The 25,830-nt window shown below is 32.2% G+C and overlaps 1 protein-coding gene across 1 annotated transcript; it reads left to right on the top strand.

Moving 5' to 3' along the window:
* Nucleotides 1-3,424: 3,424 nt before the first annotated feature.
* On the top strand, nucleotides 3,425-4,211 carry LOC133306859 (uncharacterized). Its single transcript, XM_061507239.1, has one exon. The coding sequence runs from the start codon at nucleotides 3,604-3,606 to the stop codon at nucleotides 4,057-4,059; it is 456 nt and encodes a 151-aa protein (XP_061363223.1). The 5' UTR covers nucleotides 3,425-3,603; the 3' UTR covers nucleotides 4,060-4,211.
* The last annotated feature ends 21,619 nt before the right edge of the window (nucleotides 4,212-25,830 follow it).

Raw genomic sequence — 25,830 nt, 5'->3', positions numbered from 1 at the left:
TGGTATTACTGCACCCTGTTATAAATTAGGTAATAATCTTCAACCTATGATTTTATTTTTATTTTTTTTGGTAAGCACTTTTATGATATTTTCCAATAAAAAGATTTGAGAATTATGCAATTCAAACTGGTTCAGAAATAGGTTTATCAAACCGAACCGATTTAGGATAAAAAAAATATTCAATTCTTTGAACCGAATTAATTTAAATTAATTTGATTTAATTTTTAAAAAAATTCAGTTAAATTCGACCCATATACATCTCTAAATACATAGACTAGGACTACGGTAGAGTTGAATAAAAAATAGAGGCACAAACTGATTAGTACTCTTCACGCGCTGTTTGAATCAAAAAGGTTGCAATTTGACAATTACGGCATAATAAAATACGTAAGTAGATGGATACCAAAAAAATTAAAAAATACGTAAGTATATAAATTTGTAGAGCTCGCTTTTATCCATATACAAGAAGGAAAAAATAGCTTAAAATAACATTATTTTGAGAATATAAGACTAAAAAATTATAATAATAAAGACTAATATAATCTTAAAATATATTAGAATTACAAAAATATCTTGATTTTTATTTTAAAATAACGTTATTTTGAGTTTACAAGAAATAACTTAGAAATCCTTTACCTATATAAGAAAATGACCAACAAGCATATTTATTAACCGATAAAGGGTTATTCAAGTTTAATTAATAGTCTTGAATTTGAGTTTTGGGAATGTACTAAAAACTTCATAGGGAAAGTTTTCTCTATCGTGGGATTCTGTCCAATTTGATCAAATTAGTCAATTACCGATAAATTGAAGAAAAAAATTAAGGGAAATACTATAATAATGTTCCTTGATGAATCAAACTACCTGCTACATTATGCAATGCAGCTACGACAAAATAATCAACATCTGTCACTGTCATTCAACTTGTAAGAATTTTTTTACCAACATTGCAGGCGCTTAAATAAAACTTTTTAACAATGTAACGAAACAAAATTGTGCATGTCAACATTTATTGGGATGATTGTTATTTATCAATTAATACCCGCTTCCCCTTAATTTTTACATACCGTTCCTTATTTTATTGACACAAGTAATATCAGTGCACTTGACTACTTGTGACATTGTTAACCCATCCATTGGCAATTTGGCATGGAGAAATTAAGGAACTGATCATTTTAGTACCCAGTGAATTTGATATATTTCTTAGACTATATTCGGGATTTTTACCTCCTTTTGGTGTTGGAAAGAGTTACAACCAAAGCAAAAGAAAGGCTTTTGACTCATTTGATGTAAATAATAAATGATATTATTCAATTAATGCAATTATGGAATAATTTATTAAAAGAATGAAGCAAGACGCGAATGGGGTGTGTTTTTACGTGGGGAGCAAATCAATGTCTATCACATGACAAACTCTGCAAAACACATGGGATGTGCGCGTTCAAGTATATGCTCATGTATTATGCTTAACTTTACTATTGAAATATGTGCGCCATATAACATATTCACCCTCTCTTCCAATACCACCCATCCCTGTGCAACAACTTAAAAGATTTAATTTGATAAATTCTTTAGTCATCGCATTCAGTCAGTTAATAGTTTTGAATTATGCACAAGTATGATTAAAGGGTTTATTATTTTTCATGGAGATAAGCACATATAAAAGTGTGTGAATCTTTTTCTCTCTCTTTTTTCACATGAATCCCACACATTTTTGTACGTGTATAGAAGATAAAATTATCTCTTATAACATGATAAACACTAATCCCATAATTTAAAGGCCCAAAATAAACCTACTAATTAGTTATGCAGTTCAATCATCGATGATCCTAACCTGTGATTAATCCAAATAGTTGGATTGTAAAGAAGAAGAAAAGAAAAACACAAAAAAAAAAACAGGGAGAGATGAATAATGATTTGGAGAGGAGAAATGGAAAAAACATGAAACAGACAAGACCCTAGGCGTTGATTGGGGCGTATATATTTAGCCTATAACTAATTCAACACGAGGTTTGTGGCATATTGTACTGCTGTCGGTCACGGTTAACATTGTGGCCCCTTTTCCAAGTTCCAATAATACATCATGATTCATGAGCAGAACCTATGTGAATTTGCATAATTTGTTTTTCGTGTCCCTATAGATCAATTTACAAGCTATAACTCCTCCAACAGAATTAATTTGGATTAGCAGTTATTATTAATCACGTGATGTAGGTAGCCCTTTATTAAGAAATGAGAGTACTTGCATATTGCAAGCAACAACTCCATAATCAAACATGGAGCACCCCAAATACAGCATCAACAGCTATACATGTAATGATGTTTATTGTGAAGTACAGTATCAGTATCAGCATCATATAAACGTTCCTTTCTCATGGGAATACAAGCCAGGTCTCTCCAAAGTAATTCATCACAATGGCACAAAGCATACTACTAAACTAGTGCTTCAGCCTCCTCCATGTTCATCATATGGAAATGAAAGACTTAGGGTGGAGGACACACAGATTCCTCTTGGATTATGTGCAGTTCAGACTTCGCTCAGAATTAGTTCTTTTAGAATGGAAGAAGACCCTTTTGTGGAAGCTTACAAGAAATGCACCAAAAGCCCCTTTATGCTACAAGGGACTGATAGGGATCATAAAAACAATGGATCAAGGCTTAGCATAAGGAAGTATATGCATATTTTTTCCTGCAAGTACTCTGGTGATGTTTGTGTTGGCAAAGTTGTCCATAACAATATGATGGGAAAACAGTTAAAAAATTAAGATAATATCTTCAAATTCAACTTCAATTGTTTGTTTTTTGTGTTTTTTTAAAGGAGGGGTCCATGTAATATGTATGTATCAAATGACAGTTTTTTATGTATCATAATTCTTTTGTGAAAACTATAGAAAAGGATTGGTGAAAAGAAGACAAGGAAGAAAGAGCCTATTTTGTTGACTAATTTTATTTTCTGCAGCCTCATATAAACGATGCTTTAATTTTGTCCATAGATAATACATTACTCCAAAGTCCAAACTGCAGATTGTCCCCGTTTTCTATTTTATAACCTCGGCCTGCTATGAACATTTTTTTCTTTTCTTTTTTGTGTTTTGATTCCGGTAGAGCTAATCTAATCCACACACCACTTCTGACCTTTTTCTTTTATTTAGAGAAATGATGATTTGCTTTTGCTAAATAATAAAAAAAAAATAGCCACTTCATCAAACTATCTCAATGCAATTTATTAAACTCGCGACTTATGCAATTTGATGCTTTTTGGAAACTTAAATGTTTTGGACTAATCTCATCTTAAATTTGTCTTATACCTTTATAACCCCATGTTATTGTCTTATTTTAAGTGATGCAAGTCCTTGTGAACTTTGTCTTCATTTTCCAATTCCTCTCTGTCCTCTTTCCAAATTAATTTCAAATCCAAAAACTATAAAATTGTATATGCTTATGCTTACGTTCTATGTTATTGTCCATTAAGATACGGTGCCATTTGGACCTATATGGGGGAACAAATATATAAAGGCCTAGTAGAATCACACTACACCACCTCAGCTACATATATGTATATAGGTCTTGTCTTTATTCCATTAGCTAAAACTCTATAGGAGAATGAGTCCACCACAAGATCATTCAGCAGGAAATATATCCTTCTCATGGGAAAAGAAGCCTGGTGTATCCAAAGTAACTACTCATGGTGAAAATCTGATCCCAAGTACAGAGAACAAGATTTTGCCAAATTTGCCACCCCCACCTTGCACAACAGAATCAGCTATTGCTAAAACCCCAGTTCATGATTTCCAAATCCCACTTCCTCCTTGTGCTTTTCAACCTCCTTTTTATAGAACTTCTTCCAAGAGGGGTCTTTTTGTTCAAGACAACGATCCTTTCTTAGCAGCTTACAAAGAGTGCACCAAGAATCAGGGAAGTGCTAAGATGAACACAGAATTGCCCAAGGCTGGTGTTGCATCAAGGTTAAGGAAGAGCTTGTCTTTTTTCTCATGTAAGCGATCTTGCAATGTTCGTGACAATAATTTGGTCAGGATCTCACACCTCTCACAAACATAGATAGGAATTGATATGTTTTTAACTTTCGTAGTTTATGTTCTGCTGGGAGATTCCTGTGTGTGAAGAATAATGTTAAGTGAGAATGATAAAATAGCTGTTTTCTATGCTCTTTTGTTCATGATTTGACGAATGTTGTTCAACTGATCCTCATACTGCCTGTAGCTATACCAATTTCATTGTTGTTGACTAGAAAACCATAGGCAGAAAATATAAAAATTCAGCACCCCACCTACCTATGACTTTATAATGGGAAACTTACCCTAATATACTATTGTAAATACTGGTTGTAGCCTTGTAGGCACACTCTATTTTTTAATTTTAATTTTTTTTTTTTTTTAAAACTTTACTTACAATAGTATAATTTAAGAGGTCTAAAGTACATGTATATTTTTAATTGGATCATAGTAATATTGGGTATGATCACTCTTCAAGCTTGTGTTGGCCCGTAAAGGCGTAAACGGGTTGAGCCGGGTTAGTCTTTAATTTAAATACATTAGACTTATATAAAATATTTTAAGTCGGGCTTAATCTATATTTTAAAATAAAAAATTTAATTTAAATTTATTAGCCTATTTAAACTTTTCAAACCCTCAATACATATTAAAAATTAGAAAATTTAATGAAATATTATTTTATTTAAATAAAATAAATAAAATAATTATTTATTTTATTTTAATAAAAATAATAATACAATATAGACTTACTTGTATATTAGTAGGTAAAGTCTTATCAAAATAAGCATATGACTTGCTTTTAAACATGCTTTTTTTTAAAATTTGAACTTGTTTTATTTTATTAAATATGTCATATCAAGTCTGATTTAATATAGAAAGGGTTGTAGGCCATTATAGACCATTTTACTCATTTGAACTTGTTTTATTTTATTAAATATGTCATATCAAGTCTGATTTAGTATAGAAAGGGTTGTAGGCCATTATAGACCATTTTACTCATTTCCACCTCCAGAGTTGGGTATGCGAGTTTCTTTCTCTTGCCCTTGGCGCATAAATGCCTAGCACCTCATTTGATCTAGTTCAAATAGAAACAGAGTAAAGAAATTGAGCATGTCGAAAAAAAATTGATTGACAAAATATTGAATTGCAATGTGATAAACGATCTAAGGATAGTCCAAGGGTCGAGCAGTTGAAATGAGATCAAGTTCTTTTTTGGAATTGTGATATTGATGTCTAATTTTAATTAGACCATTTTCAATATAATAATAATAATAATAATATATTTATTAAAAATGTCAAACATTCATTTTAGTCGTGATTGGTATACAAGAAGATAATCTTCTTGTCACTATTTATATTACTACAAAAGATGCAAATAAGAAATGCATATTAGAAAAAGTATTTGTCTTTTCTTTCGGTTTGTACTACACAGATATTCGCATGGTTGAAGTACATATGATGTTAAATCAAAAGAATACAAATTATGATAGTTTCATTATTTGGCATGATCGATTGGGTCATCCCGAACCAAATATGATGCAAAAAATAATAGATAATTCATATGATCATCCAATGAAAAACCAGAAGATTCTTCAAATCAATGAATTTTCTTGTGCTATTTGTTCTCAAGAAAAATTTATTACTAGACCATCACCAACTAAAGTTGGAATTCAATGTCCTTCGTTTCTGGAACACATACAAGGTGATATATGTGGATCTATTCACCCATCATGTGGACCATTCAGATATTACATGATTTTAGTAGAAGCATATATAAGATGGCCACATGCATGTTTATTATCAAATCGCAATTTAGCATTTGCGAGATTGCTGGCTCAAATAATAAGATTAAGAGCACAATTTTCAGATTATTCAATAAAGACAATTCATCTTGATAATGCTGGTGAATTTACATCTCAGACTTTTAATGATTATTGTATGTCAACTGGAATCACAGTTGAACAGTCTGTTGCTCATGTTCATACCGAAAATAGTTTAGTAGAATCATTCATTAAATGTCTCCAATTAATAACTAGACCACTGCTTATGAGAATAAAACTTCATGTTTCAGCATGGGGATATGCTATTTTACATGCAGCATAACTTGTACGCATTAGACCAGCAAGTTATCAAAAATTCTCCCCATTACAGTTGGCTTATGGTTAGAGCCAAATATTTCCCATCTTAGAGTTTTTGGATGTGTTGTTTATGTTCCAATTGCTCCACCACAACGCACAAAGATGGGTCCCTAAAGGAAGTTAGGAATATATGTTGGATATGAATCTCCTTCTGTAATACAATACATTGAACCAATGACGAGGAATTTATTTAAAGTAAGGTTTGTTGATTGTCATTTTGATGAATCAATCTTTCCAACATTAGGGGAAGAGAATAAACAGCTGAAAAAGGAAATTGATTGGAATGCAATATCATTATCTAATTTAGATCCTTGCACAAAATAATGTGAACTTGACGTTCAAACGATAATTCACTTGCAAAATATTGCGAATCAACTGCCAGATGCTTTTGCTGACCAACCAAAAGTTACTAAATCTTATATTCCTGCTGTAAATGCTCCAATTCATATTGATGTCCCAGTAGGACAGTCTAGTGCAAATGAAACTAAACCACGCTTAAAACGTGGAAGACCAATCGATTCTAAGGACAAAACTCCTCGAAAAAGGAAAGGAGAAAATGATCAAGATGGTCATATTATGGAGACAAGTACTTATGAAAATTCTGAAGACATAACTTTACATAAAACCTCAGTGGAGGTTTAGGTACCTGGAATTGATGAAAATGAAGAGCTCTTAATTAGTTATGTTACTTCAGGAAAAAGATGGAACTGAAACGATATAGTTGTCGACAACGTTTTTGCGTATAATGTTGTTATTGAAATAATAAAAGAATGTGAGGACCTTGAACCTAAAACTGTTGATGAATGTACACACAGAAATTATTGGCCAAAATGGAAAGACGAAATTCAAGAAGAATTGAATTAACTCAAGAAACGTAAAGTTTTTCGACCAATAGTTCAAACACCTGAAGGTATAAAGCCAGTGGGGTACAAATGGGTTTTTATTTGAAAACGTAATGAGAAAAATAAAGTCGTAAGATATAAAGCACGACTTGTAGCATAAGGGTTTTCACAAAAGCCTGGCATTGATTATATGGAAACATATTCTCCTGTGGTGGATGCAATCACCTTCAGATATCTTATTAGTCTAGCAGTACATGAAAGACTTGACATGTGTCTAATGGTATAGTTACAACCTACTTATATGGCTCACTTGATAGTGAAATTTATATGAAAATCCCTGAAGGATTCAAAATGCCTGAAGCACTTAAAAGTTCCCGAGAAATTTGTTCAATAAGGCTTCAAAGATATATGGATTAAAGTAATCAGGGCGTATGTGGTATAATCGCCGTAGTGAATATTTATTACAAGAAGGCTACAAAAATAACCCAGTTTGCCCTTGTGTCTTTATTAAAAAACATGTATCTAAATTTGTTATAATAAGTGTACATATTGGTGACTTGAATATCATTGGCAATACTAAAGAATTTTTAAAAGCAATAGATTATTTGAAGAAAGAATTCGAAATGAAAGATCTTGAAAAGACAAAGTTTTTGCCTTGGATTGCAAATGAGCACTTAACAAATGGAATATTCATCCATCAATCAACTTATACAGAGAAGATTTTAAAGCGATTTTACATGGATAAAGCACATCCATTGAGTACCCTGATAGTTGTGAGATCGCTTGATATAAATAAAGATCCATTTCGAACTTATGAAAATGAGGAAGAACTTCTTGGTCCTGAAGTACCATATCTTAGTGCAATTGGGACACTAATGTATCTTGCTAATAATACACGTCCAGATATAGCATTTTCTGTAAATCTGTTAGCAAGATTTAGTTCCTCTCTAACACTAAGACACTGGAATGGTGTTAAGCATATATTTAGATACCTTCGAGGAACCACTGATATGGGTTTACTTTATTCAAGTGATTGTGGACATCAACTTGTTAGTTTTGCAGATGCAGGATATTTATATGATCCACACAAAGCTAGATCCCAAATAAGATATTCATTCACAAGTGGAAGCACAACATTTCATGGCGTTCAACAAAGCAAACTATACCAGCCACTTCTTCAAACCATGCAGAGATAAAAGCAATTCACGAGGCAAGTCGAGAATGCGTTTGGCTAAGATCAATAACGCAACACATGTGAAAAGCATGCAGTCTCCAATTAGAAAAAGAGGTTCCAACAATGTTGCATGAAGATAATGCTGCTTGTATAGCTCAATTAAAGATAGGATACATCAAAGGAGACAGAACGACGCATATTTCACCAAAATTCTTCTTCACTCATGATCTTCAACAAAATGGGAAACTAATGTTCAACATATCCGTTCAAGTGATAATTTGGCATATTTATTTACCAAGGTGTTACATACTTCAAGTTTTAAGAAGCTCGTTAATAAGATTGGGATGCGTAAACTCAAAGATATTAAATAATGTTATCATCAGGGGGAGTGAAATACGTGCTGCATTTTTTTTCTTCACCATGGTTTTGTCCCATTGGGTTTTTCTAGTAAGGTTTTAAATGAAGCAACTTCTAATATGTATTTCTTCTCAATAGGATTATTGGACATCCAAGGGGGAGTGTTATAAACAATTTGACCGTTGGTTGTACATATACGTTATATAACCGTTATGACCGTTGGAGACGTTATGACTGTTGGAGGTGTTATAACCGTTGGACAAGTAATTGTAGTTATTGTAACTTTCATGTTTTCTGAGCCTATAAATAAGGCACGTATAAAGTACGATATGACCGTTGGAGGCATTATCATCGTTGGAGACGTTATCATCGTTGGAGAAGTAATTGTAGTTATTTTTAACTTTCATGTTTTCTAAGTCTATCAAATAAGGCATGTAAAAAACATCATGGTGGGACTACAATACAACAAGAATATATTCCCCTATCCCTCTTATCGCTATATTCCTCTTCTAGTTCTTATTAATTTTACAACATGTTATCATCACGAAGCTCTACCCAAAAAGAGAATTGCAACCGGAAGTAATCTTACAAGCATCATGTCAAATCTTGCAAAACTTGGATTTGCTGCTCTTGATATAACGGGCAAAAATTATTTGGCATAGGTCCTTGATTCTGAAATCCACCTTGATGCTAAAGGTCTTGGGGATACAATTATGAAAGAAAAGGAAGCATCCAATCAATATAAGGCAAATGCATTATTTTCCTTCGTCAAATATTGTTGATAAGGTTTTATTGGAAAAAACATTTTTCAGTTTTCACGCTTCAAATATGTTGTTGCAACAACAGTACCGTGAAAAGGGCTTTAAGAAATATTCTGAATTGATATCGTGTATCCATGTGGCTGAGCAAAATAATGAGCTACTAATGAAAAATCAGGAAGCTCGTCCCACTGGATCTGCTTCATTCCCTGAAGTGAATGCAGCAACTCATAATAAGTTTGAAAGGAGACAAACTTGTAGTCATGGTCGTGGCCATGGTTGCGGACGTGGACGTGGGCGAGGCAAGGGGCCAAATATTTATCAGCACCATTATGGAAATAAACAAGAGAATAATAAAGGCCCTCAAAGTAACTCTTCAAGGAGTAAAGAAAATATATGCTATCGATGTGGTATGAAAGGCCATTGGACACGAATCTGTCATGCTCCAGAATATTTTTTTAAGCTTTACTAAGCCTCAATCAAGAAGAAAGAAAATAATGTGGAAACAAATTTGACCTTCAAAAATGATGCTGAAGCAAATTTTGCTTATAAAGAGGATGATTTTGCTGGCCTGACAGATATTATACATCTGGATGTTGTGGACTTCTTTGAAGATAATAATTTATGTTATTTAATTAGCTTGTTTCTTTTTAATGTAATTCTTCCTTTAGTTTTATGTCTTTTCCTTTACATGTCTTTTAATGCATTTTATTCTAACGAAGAGCATGGATATTTATTTGATTAGATTGTGATATTTATTTAATTAGATTGTTTTTTTTAAATGTATTTTTTTCTGTTCTTTTAATCTACATGACTTTTAATGTATTTTATTTTATTTTAATGAAATATGGATATTCTCAAACATTCAAATAAACCCAAGGTCAGTGAAGGTGATATATGCCTCGCAAATAGTGCTACCATTCACACAATATTAAAAGATAAAAAATATTTCTCTTATTTGATAATGGAAGAAGGTCATATTAACACAATAACTGGTAGTACAAAATTTGTTGAAGGCTCTGGAAGAGCAAGTCTTTTATTACCTGAGGGGACCAAATTCAATACAAATGATGCATTACTTTGTAGTAAATCCCCAAAAAACTTATTAAGTTCCAAAGATATTCGCCAAAATGGCTATCATATAGAAACTACAAATGATGACAATTGTAATTATCTTTATATTACTACAAAAGTAGTAGGTAAGAAATGCATATTAGAAAAATTACCTGTCTTTTGTTTCGATTTGTACTACACAAATATTCGCATGTTGAAACACATGTGATGTTAAGTCAAAAGAATACATTCACATATCCTTCTTATCTCTATATTCTTCTTCTAGTTCTTATTAATTTTACAACAGGAATTAAATTAGTTTCATTTTTATTTATAATATTATTGTATAATAATAATAAATTAAATTAAAAATAATTAGAACTGAAAATAAAATTTATTTAGTTAATCAGATTGATGATAATAATAATTTAATTAAAAATAATCAAAGTTATTAGTTATTATTATCCGCTCATATATATTCTGAGCTAGAATAAGAGACAAAGTTGTATGCAGAATTAGTGCCTTTTGTTATCTCCTCTCTCACCTTATGCTTCTCTTGTTCTATGTTTCTTACTCCCTCAACTTCTTTAAAAAATTTGTAGATTGCATATTGCACCAAACACATAGCTCTTGTAAATTATTTTTCACATACTTTATTATTATTATTATTATATAAATATGAGTTTAATATTTTTCATATTGTAAGAGATAAATTTATCTCCTAAACATACACAAAATAATGTGAACCCATATGAGGAGAAGAGAAAAAAAATAAGTCACATATTTTTATGTATGTGGGAGATAAATTTATCTCCTACAATATAAAAATTAATGAACTCTATATTTATATATGTATATATATATAATCTATAAATCTTGTTTTGTTTCTGCCCATTTAGCAAGCAGTTTTGCATAAAAAATTGTCTATAATTGTAAGTTACTGATTCACAATATTCCATAACCAACTGGGACATTGTATTGCCACATTTGCTCAGATCAAAGGTATGAAAAGAGAAAGAAAGCAAATTAGTGGCTCATCCATTAACCATATTGTCCACCGCTCCAAGTCATTACTCATAGGTTTGTCACACACATTATGCCTCGTGAAGATGATGATGACAAACACAAAGATAGTGAAAAAATGAGGTGCTAGAAACAAAACCAAGACATCCACCAGTGACATAGAAGCATTACATTGTTGAACCTTATGCCTAAAGAAGTTGCAAGAATGGCGTTCGCCATCATATGTATATTACAAAAATCTCTTTTCCTCTTACCTTCCCTTAAACCCTAAAGTGATATATTGGGCTTTAGTCCAAATTTTCGTAGTCAATCTCCAACTCACTTTATATGTGTTGACAACTAAAGTGATGTATTGGACTTCAACCCAAATTCTCCTATCTATTCTACAACTTATTTTATATATTACAATTTCGACAATTTTGATAATGTATCTTTTTATACATTTTTTTCACTTTTCATCTATTTTTATAGACTAATATTCTATTTAAATATTTTTTTAAAAAAATATAGAATTTGATTATTTAAATATGTTTGCCTTTAATGCATTAAAATTATAATACTGCATTTAGCGTAAATTAACTTATAATAACTTACAATTAAATTATAATATGCATGTAGATGTGTAATTGTGAACTTATTGATTAATTGTGTATTAAACTTTTAGAAATAAGAACATAGAATTGTTAAATTGTGTTAGGTCTTCTACTGATTTTTTAAAATTCAGAGTATAAAATATGAACTTATATATATTCGTCCAGTTTAACTGATTAAACTAGTGAGTCACTGATAGAGGTGTAAATGAGACAGACTGCCTATCAGTGACCTGCGATTTAGCCTACAACAAGCCATACTTGGATAGATTGAGAAGTATTAGGAATAGTTAGAGAGATTAAACTTTCATCAATCTTTTTTAATAATTCAGCCTGAGACTAAGTTTGACTGGTTGTTTGAAAAGATTTTAATTTCGCAAAATCTTTTATAAGTTGTTCAATCATTTTGTTTGAATAAAGGTTTTTCTATAATTATATCTGAAGAAGAAGGTTCATCTTAAGTCTTTCACTTAAAGATTGAAGATATTTATTAGTATAATTTGATTATTCCAGAGGATTTTTAATATCTTTTGGAGAGATTCGTTCAGTTTCATTTTTAGATTTAAAAGGTGAAGCAATTACAGATTTATGTTTTTCATCACAAATATTTGGGAGTTGGAGATGAGTAGTTGGAGGAAGCTCATACTTGAGCATTTCTCCATCCTTGAGATGTCAAACAGTGACGATGTTTGCCGATTGTGGAGTTTTGAAAGAATAATTGATGTCTTGTTGGACAGAATAAGGTTGGAACCAATCGAAGAAAGAGATGTTTAACTTTGCTGTTAAGAAAGTTATAAAATTCTTCTTGGATTAATTTTCTATCAATTCCCTTGTAATTTTGGAAGAACTATTCTCTTTGAGGAGTCCGCTCATCAAAATTAAATTCTTTCCTAAGAGATTCTATATCTATTATGAACTCAGATAACATCATAAGATTCATTCATAGAGGAATAGGTTGGAGATTGAATGGATTTGTTTTCGTCTTCTTTGTCCTTTTAGTAAGCTGGTTTAGGAATATAAGAAGATGTATCTAACCCTTGAAGATGAAGATTAATCCTACTTGGTTATGATATTGTAGAAAAAGATTGTCTAGAGAGAGCCAATTGGAAATCTTCATAATGAAAATTTTGAGTTTGGACAGATATGGAAGAATTAGAAGAACTGAAAGATTTTCTTCTGTCAAAAGTAATTTTGACAACACCAGAAGGATATTGTTTGTGAAGTTTGGATTGACTATAGGTTGAACAGGAGTTGCCTTTTCTAGTCTCCATTTTTTTGGAAGAACCACGTCTATCCAACGGATAGTCTTTGAAACAGTTACATTTGTACGAGACATATCAGTAAGAAACAAAGTTGTCTTTCCTGTTTTCTTGGGGTTTAAGAACCCAAGAGATGGAAGAATTCATTACCTTGTATTGAATTCTATAGGTTAGAGTTGCTGGAATAGATCTGGGTTTCATGTCCAGACCATGCATCTCAATATTCAAGACTAAAACATCCAAGATATTTCTATCTTGAAGACTAACCATTCGATCAAGATAACAATTTAGAAAGATTGGACCATGACTTAAACTAGTTTCTATAATTCCTAGTAAGAAGTCTGAAAATTTATTATGTCTTGTGTCATGAAGAGAGAAGAGAACAAAAGCATTTAATCCTTCTCCAATAAGGCGTTTGATGGCCACTTGGACACATCTGATGTGTAAAAAATTATATTTTTGTTTAATGAGTTCGAAAAATAAGTCTATGAATTCAGGGTTTAAAGGGATATTTCTTTCTACAGTTCTGGTTATGCAATTAGATTTCGAAAGAATCTTCCATCGGGTTTGTACACTTCATCCATCAGTTGGGATTTTGGGGATTTTCCAGTCATCCGAGTTTTGATTTATATCTTCAAAGGAGATTTCCTCCTTAAAAATATTTTTTTAATAGCTTTTTATTTGATGTTCTTGAATGGAAGAAGAAGAAGAAGAAGGTTAAGACAATTTAAAAGAGAGCTTAGAAGAAAGAAATTTTTAAACATATTAAGAATTATCAAATAAATTCCCCAAGATATCATCACCATCATTTAGTTCCATAAGAAGATAGAGATAGATCTAAATTATTTTTCATCAACTGAGCATCATCTTAAAATTTTAACATAAATAAACAAAAGATTATATGAGATCCTTTTGATCCCTTATACAACATTGGTAAATTAGACCTACTGCCTCTCATAGGACTTACTGCTAAGTTCATAAGAACTTCATCTCTCGTAATACAATCATACATGCTTCTAACATATGCTAAAATATTAACATAAAGCTAAGATGAATTACAAATAATTTAGATCCAGCCATATATTCCTACTTCCCCATCAGGCTCTGATACTAAAAGGGTTGCGGAGAGGCGGTAAAAGAAAAAAGAAAGGAAATAAGAGAAGAAAAGGAAAGAAGGAATGCAGACAGACTGCTTTCATGTATTGTAACGACTCGAAATTTAAAGAACTAAAATAAATGGAGTCGCCACCAATTTTATTTACTTTGGAAAAATTGGAAAACCTTTTATTGCAAACTGGTCTTTAAAATTATAGATCAAAGGTTCGGGAGTCTAATTATGCGCAGGGAAGGGTGGAAACTTAATCCCACTGCACCCCTGACACATCCGTTTAAAAACGGTTACCTTAAATTAATTGTGTGAATTATTAATAGCTTTTTTAAAAAAATATTTGCTTAATCCCTTAAAATAAATAAACATAATTATTTAGAAAATGAGAAGACTAAATTATTAAAATTTTATTTTAGCTTGACGGAAAGAGTTCCGCTCCGACGTATCCTCAGGTGCAGTGAGGAATTCAAAGCTACGTCGTTCTTTAAAAAATGCTTGTCTATTGATTGAATTTAATTTTTTAAAAATAATTTTAAGGAAAATCATTGGAAAGTTTAGGCTTTGATAATTTGTATTGATTTCAATAATTTTTTTATATTAGTATAAATTTTATAATATATTTTGAATCACCAAACCGTCACGGCTAAATTGATTCAAAAGAGTATGGGATCGACAAGCCGTCGCGGCTAAATTATCCCCTTTAAATGATTTTAAGGTTACCTTAATATATAAAAAATATATGATAATTTTAATGAGTTACGAATCATCAAGCCGTCACGGTTAAAATGATCCCTAACCAAACACATAGGATTAAACAAGCCGTCACGGCTAAATCACCCTTACGTGTAATTTTAATATTATTATATGTTTTAAAATTGATATGAAAATATGATAAATTTAATGAGTTTCAGATCATCAAGCCGTCACGGTTAAAATGATCTGGAATGAAACATAAGGGATTGAGAAGTCGTCACGGCTAAATTACCCCTTGTATTGTTATAAAGTTTATGATAAATTCTATTAAATTTTGAACCTTCAGTTATAATCCTTTTATTAAAATAAATTAAATTTTTTTTTACCTCCCAAGCTTTATACCAAATAATAACAACAGTGGCGGTATTTAAAACTGAGGTTGACATTGATTTGAACAAATAAATAGCATTAGTCTAATGATCAAAAGAAGAATTTCGGTGACTATTATTTTAAATCAGTAGGCTTGTACAAATTAAACAGCAAACCAATTTTTATAGAAACCTTGTTAAAATGAAATTGCTTTTCACCATTTGTATTTTATGAAAGCATACGTTAATATAAAAAAAAACATCCTGATAAGAAATCATATATATATATATATATATATATGTCAATCGTAGTGATTATCCTAATAAGAAAAAGAAAATGAGTTTTCTTATTATCTTTGTGTTCAAGTAATGTAACTTCAGATTTTTATTTATATTTATTTACTTAAGCAAAGAAAGAAACCGTCTAGCTGAGGATAAAAGAAAACGCTAAAAACTAAACGTAAGATGAATATTGATGATAAAAGTCTAATCTGAAAGAGAAAAAAGAATAAAATAAACATAAATATCACTAAAGCCAACGTAAGATAAATGATGAAAAAAAGTCTAATATGATAGAGAAAAGGGAATAAAATAAAAGTAAATATCATTAAAGCCATGTGAACTCAGTTAGTAACACGATACCCCTGCATGACGTGACAAGTAATGAACAGCTGGGAGGTGATAAAAATGTAAGGAAATAAACGATAAAGAAAACAAATAAATCATAAAGATACCTCCTTCCCAACGTCTAACCAAATAAATTCTCCTCTTCTTTTGAATACTGGAGATAGAGGTATGCCAATAGATGGGTACAACAAAATAGTGATGAGGTTTTGTGTAGATGATAGTGCAGCAAGAAATGGGAGCTATCACGCAGTGACCGGTAAATGGTGACCGATGGGGCTCGCAGCGGCGTAGCTTTCCGGCGACACAGATCGATGGCACAAGGGAGACGACAACTTTGGTGCAGTTGACGTCTTGTGGCAGTGTGGGTTTCTGGTGTCTTCCCACCCCTTTTCTCTTTGGTGTTTCTCCTGTGATGTCTTCTCTAAATTTTTTGTTTTCTAACTTATGGAAGCTCCCTTTCTCCTTCTGATGGTGTTTTTCTTTCAATACCTTTCACTACCATGGACTACAAACTCTTACTCCGATTTCATCTTTTCCTTTGCATGCTCTCTCCTTTTTTTTTCCTTTTTCTCCTCCCTCTTTTTTTGAACACCCAGAATCCCTTTTATATAAAGAACGATTTTTGTTCTCTTCTTATCGCCTCTTTCTCCTTTTCTTTTTTTTTGTCGTTGTTGCTAGCAGCACCCTCCCTCTTTGTATTTCTTGTGCCACGCTTGTAAAATTTGTGTTGAAGCCTTTATCTTTTTCTCCTACTTTCTTGTCATGGCTTATTTAGGCTAAAACCCAAATCAACTCTGATTATTTTTCTCTCGGCGTACAGACAACTCTGATCCTCTTGTTGTATATGCAAGTAAGGTGTTTGTCTTCTTCAACAGAGGTGTCGACAGAGGAAACTTGTAGCCATCTTTACTGAACATGTATTTTTCAACTTTCTGAAATTTCCTTTCTTGTGTTTATTACTTTTTCTGGATAAGATAAGGATGTTGTCCATAAGCTGAATTTAACAATTTTTACGGATGAGATTTACAGCTTTATCAGTGTTGAATTGGACAATTTTCACCACTGTTGCCCCACTATTATTCGGCACTTTACCGACCAACAAATGTCATATAATATTTCTCTATATTTTCCTGTGAATATGCTTGAAATCTATAGTGGAAAACAGATACATAAAATACCCATCGATTAGATTACTTTGGTTTTGTATTTTTTTTTTTTAAAACACACACAGAATAGGAAAATAAAATAAAATAAAATAAAATAAGAAGAAAAGAAAACTTAGAAGAATGGTAATGGTAGCATGAATACAAAATTTAGAGAACAAGGGTACAAATGCTTAAGTATCATCACGTACCAAAAAAACATAGGGTTCAATGAATTTTACTTGAAGAACAAACGAGATAATAATAATAATAATTATTATTATTATTATAACAAAAAAAATGGTGTTTACATGTATATTAAGGCATGAGCAATTAATAAATTACAGAAATTAAAAGCATAAAATAAATTTAAGGTGATAACTCAAACATGATGATAGTTCACACGCACTTGAGTGAAGGAGTGAGAAGAGAAGAGTTGATTTTACATATGCAGATATGGAAACAAATTTTATTCAAAAGCATAAAGATTAAGTTACAAGATTGAGTTACCGGTTTAAGAAAACAGATTGAAAGAAAGACAGAAGAGAAGAAAGCAAAATACCTCGCACTCTCTCTAGACTATCTCTCTAACAAGGAAAATCAAAAGGTACCCTCAGCATTTTGAAGGGGTCCTATAAATAGACTGAAATTTTATTATTCTACAGTACATGTTACATGACCAGAACTATTACAACAGTAAAGGTAAAAGTGCACAGTAACTGCCACGTGCTGCTACAGGACTTTTTGCTACAGTAACTGCCGACACTTCTGATTGTGTCACTACTTACATCACCTTTTATGACATAATGTTCTTATCATTCTGTCATCAGCTTAGCTAGAAAGTTTTTCTTCAACAATCTTCTACTAGATCGACTTCGAAACAATTATCTTCATTCCGATAGAAGTCTTCTGCAGAGGAAGTGATGGATGAAGAAGGAAAAATGATCTTCTGGTTAGAACTTCTAGCTTCTTCTTGTTGAAGTAGTTTGAGAATACTCTGCAATTTTTTGCAAAGCTTTCCTTGCTTGTTGATGCCGCCAGTGCTGCTAAGATTTGAGCCTTTTGATTCAAAATGGTGCAGGTTTCTGGATCGACTGGTTTGATGAGCTTTGGATTTTGTTTGAACCAAAGCTTGACATTTTTCTGGGCAAGCTCGAGATGCATCAAATCCAGTCCACCACTTGATGAAGGCTTTTCGTTTGAGGAATGAAAGTATGGTACTGATTTTTTCTCCATAGTTGTACTGCCGTGAAAATATGAATGCTAGAGAAAATTTGGAGAAGAAATGCAGATCAATTGGGAATGGATCTGCTAACTGATCAAATTTTTAGGGAAAAATTATCAATCCTTCAAACACCATTGGTGGAAGGATGTCCAAGATTGGTCCAAAGAAATTCCACCATTTAATAAACCATAACTGGAGTTTATATTAAACATTTTGTTTGAAATAAATTAATCAGGAGTATTTATTTTCTTTGTTTTGCATAAAGAAGACATTTGTCCAAGCTAATTCATAGTCCTAACAATTGTATCTAATTGAATCATAGGGTTGAAAAAATTTAGTTATTTTATTTGGATTTCTATATTCTGATTGGGTAATTACCTTTAGAATCTGGATGGTTGAATGAGTTATAAACTCTAGGCCCTTAGAGATTTTGTAATGTTTGATGGAAATAGAGTTTGAATCAAGTAGAATAAAGTCATAAAAAAATTGGGATTTGTTTGGAGAAAAAGGTTTGAAATGAAATTGGCGACCTTTGAAGTCTTTTGGCAAAATCTTTGTCGATACTTTTGTTGGTTTGTTGTCCCAATAAGCATGTTCCATTTGGATCACTACCAGGAATTTGTTTTTTGGGATATATTGTGTTTGGGGTTTTGGTTTGTGGGTAAAGATTGATTTAGGTTGAATTTTTAGGGTCTTGGAGGGAAGATTGGAAATCTGTTAGTTTTTAAGGTTTGAAATTAGAACAAAGAGAGATGTTTCTTCTTGTTCTTCTTCTGAGGCAATATCAACCCATGATTTTTTCAGTAGATGGGTCAAGCCTTGTTCTTGGAAGGCTTGGAGGGTTTGGATTAGCATGATGTAGTCAGCTTTGGTTTGTTTAGAAGAGGAAGTGTAACATCCTTCATTTTAATAAAAGTAAAACAAAAACATAACAGATTGTGCCAACGCATGTGAAGAAAACTAATTAACTAGAACTAACATCCTTCATTTTATAAACATGGATGTGGATTCGTACATAAACTTGTACAAACTTCATATATATATATATATACATATATATTTAGTCTACTTCCTAACTTACATAATTATTTTACATAAGTCCTACATCCTACGTCAGATTACATTACTTTACTGTATATATATATAACATTCTTCAGTCACACACTATTACATGATCCTTGTTTAGTCCAAAGTATACGCATAAGTCTCCACCCTGTCAGGATAAAATACAGCTACAGCTCCTTGATTCCCCATCACAATATAGTATTCCCAACGGTCACTATAAAAATTAACAGTAATATTCCATCCTTCTCCACAAAAAGACAAGTTAGGCATCTGGAAAGATTAGCAAAGCAAATAAAACGTGAGAAAATTCTCAGTAATATTGAGGTTTTATAACTATAACCATTCCAGCCGTATTAAAGAAAAATATATCATTCTCTCAAGTAATTTCATAAAATTTTTGCAGGAATAAAGATAAATAATAAATTGTGTAATATTTAACTGAAGCTAATTAAATACCCAACTTTGTGGGTCTCTGCATGTGAAAAGTTCTGTGTGGCGGAGCTCAAGCCATGATAAGGCGTCCCTTACCCTAACTATCTGATCCCAAACTTTTGTGGGTCAGTTCACAGCAGTAACATACAGTTAAAATTTACACATTTATTTGTTACCAAATAATCAACTAGTTTAAAATTAAAATTAACATAAAAACAACAGTAAGAATGTTAGAATGAAATAATTAAACTAAAGATAGGAATAACAACAAGTAGAAAATAATTTTAAGAAAAGAAATTGGCAAAGTAACGGTACTAACAAAATCTTTAAAAGAAATAGTGAAAAGAAAATTGTAACACCCCGTGTATACCCGATTTGTTAACATATCATTGTATTAAGCTGCGCTTAATTAAAAATTGCGGAATATCTTTTTCTTTTCAATTATGACGTCATTGTACTTAGTCAAGTTGATTACTTAATCAATTTCATAAAATACATCGCCTGTATGTAAATGCAAATAAACATCTAACTGAAATACCTCAAAATATATATAAAGTGAGTATCTAAGTCACGACATTACAACACGTAATTCGGACAATATCCTGATACATTATTACAACTCCAAATAAAACAAGACATAATCAAGTCTAAGTGGCATGGACAATCCCCATGCTCACCAAATCAACAGCATAACCAACAGAGTCTCAACAGAGAAATCCATAAACTGAATCTAAATGCATAAGACAGTAAATAAGATCCAACGTCCAATCATAACAGCATATCAGCATAAACATGTAACATCTATTAGCTAAGCTCTAGCCTCCTGCCACTAGAGGTCTCAACCTCCGCATTACCTGAACCTGAAATAAGTATTCCCCAAACGTGGGGTGAGATCTCTAAACCAGAAATCTCAGTAAGACAAGGGGTCCTCAAGGATCTTCCACCCCAAGCTCACTTATATGTGCAATATAAGTTCAAAAGCAGTAATGTCCAATATAAGTTCCAAAACTCAATGCAGTGCAACAGATATTCATGTCATGTGTGTTTAAACTATTCTACTGGTCAGAGAAATGCAGGAATACGTCTATTACCTACAGATAGTACAAGGAACACTGCTTGCACCTCACCCACAGCCTCACCATATTGTATGTACTACATACTCAGGCTTACCGTATAGGTGGAACACCACATGCATATCATTAAGGCACTAGCATATAACAGCTTAATAAATTTCCAAAACATCAAAAGCATGTAACACAACATGCATATAACCATACCCCCGTGGGACATGGTGGAACCACAACATGGCTAAACCGAGGACACGAAAGCTTACCTTGCAAGCTCACTATCCAATGCCAAGAGTCCACACAGCTCAAGTCCAACACACAGCAGATCACAATCTGATTAAGACCAGCAAGCATATCAACACTCATAGCTCATAAGCATAAACATAAAGACTACGTTTTCTTCTTACGATTTATGTCTTAAGGCTTCACACAAAGCCTTAAGCCCTTAATCACTTGATTCTGACTTAGTTTGATAATTACAGAAGTTCAACTTCATCACTCTAGGGTCCACAAACCCCCAATAGCCTACTGTATAAACAATGCAGCTACTGTTTTTCGAAATTCCAGAATATCCGGATATATGTCGGGGGCATATCCGGATATCCAGATCCCCATATCCGGATAACAATATCCGGATATCATATCCGGATATTTCGCGACAGAATGCAGTTTCTGCATTTCGCGAAGTATCATCCAAAGGTTGGGTTTTTAACGATTACAGAAGCTTAAACATGTATTTCTAAGTGTGTTTAACCTTACCCAACCTTAAGTTATGATCTTTAGCTCATTACATGCATCAAGGTTACATTTTTAACCATCAAACTCATGTTCAAAGGTTGTACAACTTACCCAAGGCTCAAAGCAGCCAACCAAAGGTGCTCTTGGAGCTCACAAGTCAGCTTCAAGGTGCTGACACAAAGGGTGCACGAAAATGTACAACATGGTGGTTCCTTTCTTCACAAAGATGACCACTAGGAGCTTCAACAACCAAGAACAAAGCTCCAACCCACCAACTCAGCCCAAGGAACTCCTCAAAACAGAGTCCATAACTCAGCAACAAGCTGACCACTCACCCCCAAGGTCACTCCCACTCTCACTCTCACCAAGTGTTTAGGAGAAGAGAAATGAAAGGAAATGGCCTCAAAGCTCAAGAATGGGGAAGGGAAGGCAATGGAACAGTGTTTTCTTGTCAGCCTCCAAGAAACTCACGTAGGAAAAGAGTGGCACCTAGGGTTTTGAGCCATACTTGCATATATATAGCCACTTAACACTTAAACACACAATATTAGTGCTAAATGCTACGCTTATCATTTTAATCCCAAACTCATGATTCTTAACCTACTCAATTTTACAAGAATTATAATATTTTTATTATATTTTTCGGAGCACCTATCCGGTATGCGCTTTTCATAGCCAGTATCAGTTTCTGGCACCCGTTCTCGTTATTTTAACTTGAAACTCGTTTTACAAGTCCTATATATTATTCTAGGAATTATCATGCACTTATTATAATTTTTCAGAATACTTTTCCGGTACGCATTTATACCGACTAGTGGAACCGGTATCTGCACTTTTATTCCGAAAAACGACTTTCAGCATTCTTAATCACTTACTATAATTATTAGAGCCTCGTAATAATTATTAGGGTCAATTATGGAATTATTTCCTAATTCTCATATATAATTAATTAATTTCCTTAATTAACGGTGCGGGTTCTTATAAAAAACAATAAGAGAAAGTTTTTATCTCTCAATATTACCTTCATATCTCTCCTCCTCTCCCTTTCCTTCTCCTTCTCACTGTTCTTTTCCTTCAGAATGTTTTTTTTTTTACGTTTGCGTTCCTTCTTCTTTTTTCCTTCTGATTCATATGTACACATATATATAGGCCATTGTTTTTGACTATTTTAATGATTACCTCTAATTGATTTCTAACTAAACTAACTAAAGTTTTGTTTAAATCTAACTAATCTTTAAGAATGTAATAATTGCATCTATCAAAAATCTTAACATTCTGATCCTTTTATTACACGTTGCTATATATCTAGAAGGATCCACATTTTTTATAAGCTTCAATTTTTTTATTGTTTTCTTTTTTTTACTTATATATATACATATAGTTATATATATGTATATTACGTAACCTATTAACAGAGCTGCTTTATATGTATATATATATTTATATATTATTATTTTATTTTATTTATTATTACTATTATATTATTTTAATTATTTAATACTTTAATATATATATATATATTTATATATGTATGTATATATATGTTATGTTATCATTATTATTATTTTATTTTAGACATATAAATATATATATATATATATTTATTACTTTATCATTTTTTAATACAATTATTATTTCAGAATATTATATTTCCCCTCTCCTAAATAAAATTTTGACATACCTGCTAAAAAAAATTCTGGATAATTTTGTCATAATTCTTCCTCTTTTTTCCATGTCGCTTCGTGTGGTGAAAGTCCTTCCCAACGTACTTTGATTAATGAAACCATTCTATTCCCCAATTGCTTCAAATTTCTATCAAGGATTTGAGCTGGTCTGGTCTTAATAGTCAGATTCCCTTTAACTTATACTGAGTCTATATCAAGAATGTGAGAGGGATCTGGGACATACTTTCTAAGCTGAGAAACATGAAAAAGACTGTGGAGATTGGAAAGATAAGGTGGAAGAGCAAGTTGGTAAGCAACTGACCCTATTTTTCGGAGTATTTGAAACGGACCAATATATCTAGGACTCAATTTCTTAACTTTGAGGGTTCTACCTACACCTGTGGTAGGAGAAAGTTTAAGAAAAACATGTTCTCCTTCTTCAAAAGACAAAGGTTTTTGCCTGTTATCAGCATAATTTTTCTGTCTGCTTTGTGCCTTTTCAAGGTTTTCCTTTATTATCTGAATTTGTCTCGAGGTTTCTTGGACTAATTCTGACCCCAATAACTGTTTTTCTCCTTTTTCATACCAACACACTGGAAATCTACACTTTCTTCCATAAAGTGCCTCATATGGAGCCATTCCAATACTAGAGTGGTAACTATTATTATAAGCAAACTCTATTGATGGTAGGTATCTACTCCAGCTACCTCCTAGTTCAAGGACGCAAGCTCTCAGCATATCCTCTAAAGTTTGAATGGTTCTCTCAGTTTGACGATCACTTTGAGGATGATATGTTGTACTAAGTCTCAACTTAGTTCCAAAGGCTTGCTGTAAACACCCTCAAAATCTAGAAGTAAATCTAGGGTCTCTATCTGACACAATACTCAGAGGTATCCCATGAAGTTTGACAATTTCTTTTACATATAGTTGGGCTAACCTCTCAATAGAATATTGAGCCCTAATTGGTAGAAAATGAGCAGATTTGGTTAATCGATCAATGATTATCCAAATTGCATCATACCCATCTTGGGTTCTTGGTAAATCCATCACAAAATCAGTAGCTACACTTTCCCACTTCCACTCTGGTATGTCTAATGATTGAAGTAATCCTGAAGACTTTTGATGTTCAATTTTCACTTTTTGACAAACTAGACATTTTGAAACATATTCAGCAATATCCTTTTTCATTCCTGGCCACCAAAATATCTTTTTCAAATCTTGATACATTTTGGTGGAACCAAGGTGAACTGTGAACTTACTGCTATGTGCCTCATTCAAAACTTCTTTCATCAATTTTTCTTGCTTAGGTACAACAGTCCTTCCTTGAAATTTCACCACACCATCTTCCCCTTTAGTAAATCCTTCTTGTTTCAAATTATTTTTCTAAATTGGAATCTTCCTGCTGAGCTTTTCTAATTTTACCTATCAGCTCATTATCTATTTTTATTTCACTAATACCTAAACTTCGAGGCAATACAGTCACAGATAATTTCATATCTCTAAATTTTTCCAACAACTCCATTTCTTTGACCATTAAATGTGACATGTGAAGAGATTTTCTGCTTAAAGCATCAGCTACCACATTAACTTTTCCTGGATGGTATTTAAGTTCAAAATCATAGTCTTTCAAAAATTCCATCCACCTCCTTTGCCTCATATTCAATTCTTTTTGGTCAAATAAATATTTAAGACTCTTATGATCACTAAAAACCTCAAACTTGACTCCATACAAAAAATGTCTCCAAATCTTAAGAGCAAAGACTACTGCAGCCAATTCTAAATCATGAGTTGGATAATTTTCCTCATAAGGTCTCAATTGTCTTGATGCATAAGCTACAACTTTTCCTTCTTGCATTAAGACACATCCTGATCCCTTTCTAGATGCATCACTGTAAATCACAAATTTTCCTAATGGATCGGGGATTATTAAAATTGGTGCAGATGTCAATTTATTCTTCAAATTTTGAAAACAATTTTCACATTCTTGTGTCCAAACAAAAGGAACTCCTTTTCTAGTTAACCTAGTTAAAGGTAATATTAGTTGTGAAAATCCCTTAATAAATCTTCTATAATATCCTGCCAATCCTAGAAAACTCTTGATTTCAGTGATAGTCTTAGATCTCTCCCAGTGTATTACAGCCTCAATTTTACTAGGATCAATTGTCACTCCTTCTTTTGAAATAACATGCTCTAAGAACTTAACTTCTTCCATCCAAAATTCACATTTTGAAAGTTTGACATACAATTGCTTATCTTTTAAAATTTATAATACTATCCTTAAATGCTCCTTATGCTCTTCTTTATTCCTAGAGTATATTAAAATATCATCTATAAACACCACTACAAATTGATCTAGGTAAGGTCTAAAAATTCTATTCATATAATCCATAAATATAGCTGGAGCGTTTGTCAATCCAAAAGGCATCACTAAATATTCATAATGTCCATACCTAGTCCTAAAGGCTGTCTTTGTAATATTTTCAGTCTTAATTCT

The sequence above is a fragment of the Gastrolobium bilobum genome, unplaced genomic scaffold (genome assembly GCF_033153095.1).
Source record: "Gastrolobium bilobum isolate Gb01-03AN ecotype WA unplaced genomic scaffold, APGP_CSIRO_Gbil_v1 utg31411, whole genome shotgun sequence".
Classification (NCBI taxonomy): Eukaryota; Viridiplantae; Streptophyta; class Magnoliopsida; order Fabales; family Fabaceae; genus Gastrolobium; species Gastrolobium bilobum.
Note: the sequence above shows the minus strand (reverse complement) of the source record. Positions and strands in the feature narration are given on the sequence as shown.